The sequence below is a fragment of the Streptopelia decaocto genome, assembly GCF_964273445.1.
Source record: "Streptopelia decaocto genome assembly, chromosome: 2".
Taxonomy (NCBI): Eukaryota; Metazoa; Chordata; class Aves; order Columbiformes; family Columbidae; genus Streptopelia; species Streptopelia decaocto.
In genome coordinates this window covers 90808241-90818129 of record NC_138655.1, presented here as the reverse complement: position 1 = coordinate 90818129, position 9889 = coordinate 90808241, and the positions used below count along the sequence as shown (strand labels likewise).

Here is a 9889-nt window from a genome sequence, read left to right as displayed (position 1 = left end):
CCACCCTGACCACTTCAGTCTCTCTTTCGGATGAGAGGTACTAAAGACTTTTCAGTGCTGCAATTCCATCAAGGAGACCATCTTGTGCCAACGAGTACACAGAAGGAGACACTTGCAGCTCATTCACTTATAATAATGCTTGGGAACATTGAAAGAAAACCAGTTACAAACTCGAGATCACTGGGTGAAATGTGCAAGTAGGTCCTGCTGTCCCTGGGAAGCCTGATGCTGCTTAGAAATGTTTCTCTCCAGTGGCCTCTTCGGGCACCTGCTCTTAAGGGAGGGCACTGCTACCTAGGAGCATTTTTTGGCTGACAGCCTTTGCCCACCGACCACTTGGCTGTGGCCAATGCAGTGTTGTGGGGCACACCCCGGGCTGGGGCAGATGGCACCAGAGCACCCCACAACTGCTTGCTGGGAAGCAGCCTGCCCTGGGAAAACACAACATTTCCAGCCCGATTGCTGTTCAGCAGGCAGGCAGAGGTTTCTTGCACACTTCAGTGTCTCCCAAACGTTCCTCTTCTGACTAAAGAAATTACAAAACCTTACAGCTATCTTTAAAATAAAAACCCATACATTAAAAAGAAAGTAGAAGTAATGTTACAACCCGGCAGTATTTTGTCAATGTAGCTGAACAACTGTGAAGGGGAGGAGGAGGAAGAGCAGGAGAGTCAACCCAAAGTATTGAGGCAAAATCTTCAGTTGAAAATGCTCTGGTTTAACAGTAAGGATAGGAGGTGCTTACATTTATTAAATTTGAAAAAAGCACTGACTCAGGTTCCTACTCAACACCTACTCTCTATTAAAACATTCTCCAGTGTCAGAGAAACAAATGGGAAAAAAAAAAGTACTGACAAGGCCTGCATAACTCAGCATGCAATGAAAACAGCTAAAACAGACGGTACGGGAATCTCCAGGGCACACACAGCAGTGTATCATTTTGGGGTAAAGCTTGGTACTTTAGCATCTTTCTAAAACATCCAAATTTAGTATGAAAATAGGCACAAGAATAGGATCCAACCCCTGTTTTACTTGTGACTCAATGCCAGAAGAAAAAGGGTCAGTTTTGTACTCAAAGGATCAATGTTTATGATTCAACCTCAATTACAGCACAAATATTTTGTTAATCACAAAGATCTTGTCTTCAGCAGAAAGCACCTTCAAAAGATACAAAATGTCAAACTGCATCAGTCTTCCCATGTCAGAGCAGCTCGCTGACAGGTAAAATGCATCATTAATAAGGATGAGTGATTAATTCGTCTTTGAGCTGGCTCATGCCTTTTATCTCCTTTGCATGGTGCTGCTGCAAACTGTGTATCGCATAAAGCGATCCCACATATTTTAACTGCTGAGTCAAGTCATCAGACAAGCGTTACACTACCTGTGTTCCACCTTCCCTGCCCATCATGCACACCACCAGCACATTACCCATACCAGACTTAGATAATCGGACAAAACCAGACTCTCTCTCTCTAAACTTCCACCCAGAGATGAAGTCTTATCATACACCGCCAGATTTCTCCACCACTCATCAAAATACCAGGAAGAGGTAGAGCCACATGCATATGACAAGAAGGGAGTCAGAAGCTGGGCAGAACAACCGCCCAGAGATCCCCATGCTGCCCTCACCTCTAAACTCCGCAAACAAGCACGGGGAAAAACAGTTTGAGAACTGAAGATAAGGCAGTGCTGACAATTCCCGCTCCCTCGATAGGCTTTGTATGCAGCATGGGGATTGGGGCAAAGAACACACCTTGCAGAAACCTGTAGGACTAAAAGCAGTATCTCCAACCTCAAGTGCTACCAGCAATCGTGCACCTACAGAACAGATGCCTCCGTGTGGCGGCAGACCTGCTCGTCAACTGTTCTGCCCTCGAGTCTCCTCTTACCTGTATGAGACCGCATGTGTCGCGTCAGATCCTGCAGAGACCAGAAACGCTTGTTGCACACAGCACAGACTTTCTTTCTTTTGTCTGCTTTTGCAGTACTCTTAGCCCCATCAGTCTTTGGTTTTTTGTCATCACTGCTCTTCTCAGTGGACTTTCTCTCTGTGCCTTCCCCCTCAGAGATGCTTTCGCTCTCTTCATTCTCCTTTCCTGTTGCCTCATAGTCCACAGGAGACTCCACTACCTTCAAGTCCATCGGAGACTCTTCCTGCTCAAGACCAGAGTCCTGCATCGAGGGAGCTCCTGCATCATCCTGAATGCTTTTGCTTTCATCCTCACTGCTCCTTTCATCCTTTCTGTCCTCACGAGTGTGGGCCTTTTTGTGACGGCTAAGAGTGCCAGCAAACTTGAAGGTTTTGCCACAAATGTCACAGGCATGTTTCCTTTCAGTCTGAGAACTGCTGCCTGCACTCTGGTCACTCTCTGCCAGCTTGAAGTCCATTAATTTGCTGGCAAAATTGAGGTCAAGACTTTTGTTACTTACAGAATCTTCCTCAGGGCCCTCTTCATATCCATCCACTTTTTCTTCGCCATCCTCTTCTGCCAGAGGGGAGTCAGCCTTTTGTTCCTCCTTGGGGCCACACTCGCTCTCTGGTCGCTCTGTTTTTTCCTCTGGCTGTTCCTTCTCAGAGGAGGTCAGGTCCAAGACTTCGTTTCCTGCAGCTGGTGTCTCCGCATCAGACTGGCTGTCTGCAAGCAAAACAGAGAGAAACTTTCAGTGGGATGCTCTCTGCTAACTCACAACTGCCAGCAGTGAGGCCGCACACACGCCCATGAGCATCGCTTCTAATCAAGTGTCCCAACATCTGTTTCTCTTATCTGTGACCCATGCCAGTAACTTACAGCTGGAAAGAGATCAAAACACCTCGGAACCCTATCAAAAAGATGATCAAAAATCTGTAACAAAATGCTTGCTTTTACAAAATACGTTTACTTTCTTGGCAGTTTCTTGAAGTCACTTTTAATATAATTACTTTTACCAAAGGATGTAAAATGCTGAGACATCAAAGAAGGGTTGAGATCACTACTGTTACAAATACACCATACCAGAGATAAATGGATATTTTAGAATATTTCATGCACGAAATTCATATAAAGACAGAAATACTATACAACCACATATTAATCAAACTAACTTACAAACTGTAAGTAGTGGGAAATGCTTTCCAAAGGGAATGTAAAGGCTTTATGCAACCAACTGGTACAATTAAATGTTAAAGGTTAGCACAGACAATAACAAAGAGATCAGTTTAAAAAGTTGGGTATACATCACATCAGCAAAAGACACAAAAGTTTGTCCACATGTGGGTCTTTGACACACACTCTGTTAAATTGATACCACCTGGATCCAAAACATAAAAGCCAAGATGCAGCCACAGGCAGCAATCTTCATTGTTTCACAGTTTCCCCCAACAAGAAGGCAAAACCCATCTAAGACATCCACTTTAATGACCTCCTCTGCTTCCTTCTCACTTTGTAGCATTAACATTGCTGAACAGAAATGTGTCAAAAAAATAAAACACATAGGGCTCTTAAGGAGAATAAAGGGCTGGAGTCGCACGCCTTCCAAGTTGTATGTGTAAACAGGGAATAAGCTGGACTAGATCTGGAACCCAAAGCTGAAGATGATGCACGGGTTGCAAGTGCAACCCCAGTGCCGCTTTCCAGCAACCGTTCCAGGACACAAATTTAGCAAGTTGTGCTTTCTGAAAGTTGAAACTTTCCTTACTTTAAGTCCTCCCCCCGCCCTTCTTGTTGACAGCACACAGCCAAGGGAGTGCACAACCTAACAGGCATTTCACATTCATCTGCAAGCCTGATAGCTGCTGAGGAACTACAGGGATTTAGAAACTCTAGTAGGGTGGTTCAAGCTCCCCATCTGACATAGTACAACATGTGCTTGTCTCCAAATTGCCTAGATTTCCTACTACAGGCTTTTTTCATAAGCAAGAAGTAACGACAGAAGATAAGATAGCTCTCAGGCACTCAAATGCAATATGAATTGCACTGACCACATCTCCTCGCACAAATGATAATAAATGGTCATTAAACAAATGTAAAAGCTGAGCAGCATTTCCAGTAATCGTGAACAATCACTTAAAAGAGCATAATCCTTGATATACTTTTTCGTAGGGGGGCGGAAGGGGAAGAAGTGATCTGTCAAAAAGGATTAATGGCAACCAGTGTGACTCCCCACTGCTGCTGAAAGGGCCCTCGTCCTTCCCTGGCCACCCACTCCCACACCAGCCCTTGCACAGCCCCAACATTCACATGTTCACGCAGTGACCGTGGCCTTTGTCACCAGAGCAGGGATTTATGTTGGACTGAAGCAACCTGGTAACCACTGCTCCCTTCAGGCGAAGGGCAGGAGGGAAGAGGAATTTCCTCCCCACCAGCCTTTGGTTGCTGCCATCACAAAGACTATGTGTGGGTGATGGATGAATAGACAAAACCGGAGTGGCAAGGTGGCTCTGAGGCACAAATACCATGAAGCAACACCACCAGAAAGCCCCCAAAGTAGCTGCCGTATCCATGTTGTTGGTGCTCAGGTGGGGGGACCTCCTGGTGGCGTGGGCCACCCATCAGGAAATGCTCCCCTGAGGGGACCAGACAGCTGGACCTTGTGATCCCTTCCGACCTGGTGTTGTATGATTCTATGACATGGGTTAGACAGGCCAAAGACAGACTGCAAGCACAGCACAGAGGGGGTTCAGTAGGGAGCAGGGCAGGAAACCATCTGGGCTCTGCTAGGATGGAGAGAAGTGAAGAGCACAAGGAGACAGAGATGGAAGGAGCTCCTCTTTTACTGTACCAAGAGAAATGTTTTATAATTTTTTGCAGACCAAACAAAAGACAGTTGACACAGAATAAGTTGTTCTTTCAACATGAAATATCAGGAGAAAAGTGAATGAGGGGAAATATACACGAGTAGCACTAAGTAAGAGAAGACCAAAACCAAAATACCTAAACCACAACATGTTGTATATCATGCATGATTTTGCACTCTTCCCCTATCTTTCCCTAATGTTTTCTTCTTCTGCTTTCAGTATTTCCAAAACTATATATGTTTTTTTCTTTCTTATAGTATACTCATCCTTTAATGAGTCATACCTGGCCCCCATCTCCTCTGTGCCCTGGGCCCCTTCCCAGCTGTTATGCTGTCCTTGCGCGGCTGGCCTGTAATTACATTTTCCTGTGCACGAGAGATACACTCCGAGGGATAGGTGGTCCACAGGTAAGTGACACTGCCTTACTAGCACAGGCAAACAGATGAGGTCAACATTAAGAAAAACAAATGCGAAGCTTAAACAACACACCTTCACCAAGGGCAGAGACCACTTCAGACCCTGAGAGCATGGATGCACACAGATTTTCTCGCCCAAAGCTGGCCCACCACCCCTGAATGAACACATTCAGAACTCCCGCAGGGATGTAGCCAGGAACATGCTGGCAGGTGCACATACTGGGGTGAGTTCCCTTCCTCACCTGCACAAACCTGACCTGTCCTCTACTTTGTTGAGAAGAAATTTCACAGGCCCCTTAGGAAACTAGTCGAGCTGCTCTGTGGTTATCCCCAACCTGCGGGGTTGGTTTCGCAACTGGTGAAGAAGCAAGCTGCTTTGCACAAACCCCAGCTGTTTGGGGATGGGTGAGAATCAGCCTGGCTCTGCTGCAGCCCAACTGGAAGAGCAGCAGGGGGGCTGTGAAGGTGTGTGGGAAACATAACCATCGTGACGACAGCCACATCAGTCCGGTGTGGGATTTATCCCGCTGTGCAAGGGACAGCTGAAAGGGTGATCTCGCACTGGCAGCCCCTCCGTCCGCTCCAGCAGAGGTTAGACTCGGCCTACACCACTGGCTTTTCCCTGCTTACATGCCAATCTGCAGCAACAGAAAACCTCGCCAGCCATACACCAGGCTTGTGTCTTACATAAGGAGGAGGATTTTGACCAAGCATTTAGATCTGGGCAAACATCCCTCCAATGAGGCTGAACTCCCCTCAGATGAGTAATTCCTGTTTCGAGAATTTTGCTGATGTACAGTGCAGAGCAGCCACTTGCATCCAGGCGGTGAGGAAGGCAAGATGCACAGGAAAGGCCTGCTGTTTCTTACACCCCTTTCCCATCTTTCACTTAATCAAGGCTGTAAAATGCCTTCCGGTCCATTTGTTATCCCACGGATATTTACACTTGGTCAGTCAAGAGGACAAGAGCACAGAGGTCTGCTTGCCAAGGCTCCTACCCACCAACACTTCTTCAGCAACCATGGGAGCAGAATATGTTACCTTGTCTGGACAAGAATGTGTGTCACTCCTCCATAGCAAAGAGAAGAAGGTGACACTATTTGATGATGTAATTTCTGACACTGAAGTCAAAGAACATGGGCAAGGTAAGGGGGAGAGAGAGGAGATGAAAAGGGAGGTAAGGATGGATGGAGGAAGGCAACATGAAGCAACCACTGGTAGATCAGCTGCTGTCTCATCAGCTCCTGGGAAAAAATGAACTTCTCAGGACACATATTCATAAGCAAAACCTCAAGGACTTCATCTGAGAATCCAAAAACTTTTCCGCTTTCATGAAAGAAACCACTATATAGTTCTAGCCAAAATCATTTTTCCTTCGAACTATGGAAAGAAAAGACTGTTTTCCTGAAGTCTATTTACAATTCAAGTTTCAGTTTTCAGTCAGCCCAGTCAGAAGAGTCCACTTAATCTTTTCTATATGGCAAGAAAGGACGAAAAAGAGGAGTAAACTGCTTTTCTGCATACACAAACCAAATTATCACGAGACACCCCAAATGTGGAAAGTTTCACATAAAAGAGCAGATACGGATCAAGGTAGGGAGGTCACTGTTTTGATTCTGTTTTTTCATGGTCTTCTTTTTTTCTGGAATGAATGTGGAATAGAAAGTAGAGCCTGAGATACTAGGGAGTTATTAGATAAAACAGGGTGTTGTAAGGGAAAGGATTTTGTGACTTTAAAGCACGTGTTTATTGCCAAACACTTCTGACATCCCAAGAAGAGCGTTAGAAAACCCATCACATAAATAATGTTCAAAACTGGAGCAGACAGAGCACTGGAAATGGACATTGTACAAGCAGTTGGCATTATCAGTCAGCTGAGACGAAAATTTACTATTTTCCCTACATTAACTGAAATAACCCCAGCGAGTCTTATATTTTACTATAGATGCAGCCACCACTAGGTGGTAGCAGTCCAGTAAATTTGGGATTTTTTTGGACCCACTTGCACAATGCTGCTGCTACTTCCACCCACAAACTGCAGAACATCTTTCCAACCTGTGGAGTCAACTTGCAAAAATCTAGGGGTTATCTTTTCCATTTTTACTGTAAACACTCTAAACACTAAAATTTAGCCACCTTCATTACATCACATGCACACATATAAGTTAAATATTTAATAAGCCCACAGCTGAGAGAGCTTGGGTCATATCTGCATGCTTTTTGAAAGGAAAATATTTGAGATAGAAAAGGAGTATTTAAAATAAACAGAGCTGAATATATCTGGGGAAAAGGAGAAAACCCATTCTGGAAAAAACAAACAAACAAACCAAACAACAAACCAAACACTTTTTGTGTTTGACACAAGGTATGATCCCCCCAGTACTTTAAAGAGAGCAGCTGAAGTCACTGACACAAAGAAAAGTGTCCAGGACTAGCTCTGACTGCACCTACCAAGTGTAAATCTGCATCAAAGGAGTGGGGGGAAAAACTCCAGATCTTCAGCTTATGGTGAATTCCACCCTTTAGCAGAAAGGCAGTTTGATGTAATTACCTTCCAAACAACAGCTCTAACACTCAGGCCAACCCCCAGTGTCAAGCTTTATCCTGAGCTGCGGCTCTGGAGCGGCTGTTAAACTTTGCCTGACACTGAAAATGCAATTTCAAGCCCTTTGTCCTATAGGAAATGCCCATAAATGTAGTTCAGAGGTACAAATAGCCAGAACAGTTTGGAAAAAACAAAAAGTCCCCTGGTATACCCAGGGCTCACATGATTTCTGGAGGGATCACAGAGTGGCAGATATCTAGAGCAAAGATGAATTCTGCTAAACGCTAATCAGAAAATTCACTGTTGAGTATACTTACTTTGTCAATATTTGTCTAGTTAGCACAGAGCAGTTGTGTTCGACCCTCTCACATTAGGGGCTAGCCTCTTTAAGAAAGGGATCTTTCCTTAGCAAAGTCTCTTTCTGTATTACGTAAGAGATAATCCCTTACCCCATTCCCATCCCACATCTCCCCTCCATCAACTTCATTTTGTTGCAAGAAGGGAGCACTCGGAAAGCCCTAAGGACACAAAGGCAACTTTAACGTGATGAAAGCGGGCGACTCATGAAGTTGCTCCACAATTTTGTTGTACGCCTCTGCGCCAGTACAGGTCTCCCCAGGTCTGACTGCTGCAAGCCGGGTGAGATGTCCCCAGTTTGCTTCAGATGCTTTAGTCAGACCATTTCCTACCTCTCCGTGCAGCAAGGACACACACAAGCCCCCATCACTTACACGTCCTCCTTGTCTCTGAATCCTATTCAAAACCACCATCCTGTTTTTTGTTTTGGTTTCAAACACGACCAAAAGAAACCCTCTATAAACTTGTTCCCAGTGACACTCTATTGAATTGCACTTCCTGTCTTACACCTCATCATAAAGCTTCACTTTGTTTATGGCTGACCAAACACCATCCAAACGTCTCCCTTCATTCCCTTTCCTTCTGGCGTACAGTGAAATCTGGATGATTATCCACTTCCAAGTACAGCCCTTGCACAGGCTCTGCACAGGAGCCCCAACCACGCTACTCACCCACCTTTTAAAACCAGCACGAAAAGATAAACGCTCCCGTTTTAAACTAAGCCACAGTTTCAAATTGTTAATTTACTTCCACTGCTTTTGAAATCCATTTTCCTTGGACAATGGAAGGAGACCACAAATCCAAAGCTGTTCTATGATTCTGGACCATGATTAAATGCCACTTGGCAAAGCCAGTTATAAACACTAAGCTGAGCTATAAAGTGCAAATGGTAACTATAACAGTATAGGATCTCGGCTCCTTCCTTGCTGCCTAAAGCTGCTATTTGAAGACACAAAGCATTTGACAGCAAAGCCAATTTCAACGGCATCTATCCCCAGTGCCTCCCAGGAGATGCTGCCAACTCCACACCTCAGTGGCATCAACGTGGGGCCGTACCGCCCGCCAGATCCGGGAACTGATCTCATGACGGCTGGTCCCTCCCCTTGCCCTTTTCATTTTTTTGGGCCGCTGGGTCAGCTACAGCTGTGGGGATGAACAGTTGGGAACAGGTCGAGCCAGTACGGCCAAGCAGTGCTTTGTGTTATCCAACTGTGGCCCAAGGCTCTGTCTGCTGGGGGCAGGTCGAACCACTCTGACCAGCCCTGTGCTGGCTGCTGAGAACAACAGCTACGTTCCGCCGCACTCCTACCCATCCTACGTGCTGTGTCAGTGCTCATTTGAGCAGCTTTAGAAACACTTGCCTCCTCACCCCACTGACCAGCTGAGCTGCGTTCGGATCCCTCTGACTACAAAGAAAGTTTTCAATAGACCCAAGTATGACGTTTTAGTTTCATTCTGCCCTGAAGATCCTCAGAGGCGAGCACTTTCAGAGCCCTTTCTGTAGACTTTTGTTCTGCAGGGGGATCATGTTATAACACGAGTCTTCCCCTCTCAGGCTGCAGCTATCTGTTGTCTGCACAGGCGGGACGAGCCCACACGACACCCCCAATACTGTGCTAGAGCCCTGGGAAGCTACAGGCTGCTAACATGGCAACACGGCAACTTCGTCTCCTCATGATAGGCAAAAACAACTCACGTTGTAACATGTCCCCAGCATGGCCGATTTTAATGCCAGACTAGTACTGAGACCTGTATTACTACATTTGAATCACTGACGTATTAGAAGAAGATGAGAGA

At 45.6% G+C, this 9889-nt stretch overlaps 1 protein-coding gene across 10 annotated transcripts in view; it reads right to left on the bottom strand.

Annotated features, from left to right (window-relative positions):
- Positions 1-9889, bottom strand: part of RREB1 (ras responsive element binding protein 1) — a 126706-nt gene that overhangs the window by 4957 nt on the left and 111860 nt on the right. For 9 of the 10 annotated variants that reach the window (XM_082045611.1, XM_082045614.1, XM_082045612.1 and 6 more), the window contains one exon: positions 1890-2636. In XM_082045611.1, the coding sequence (XP_081901737.1) occupies positions 1890-2636 (747 nt within the window). The remainder of the gene's footprint in view (positions 1-1889; positions 2637-9889) is intronic. The other variant, XM_082045610.1, reaches the window with a different exon arrangement.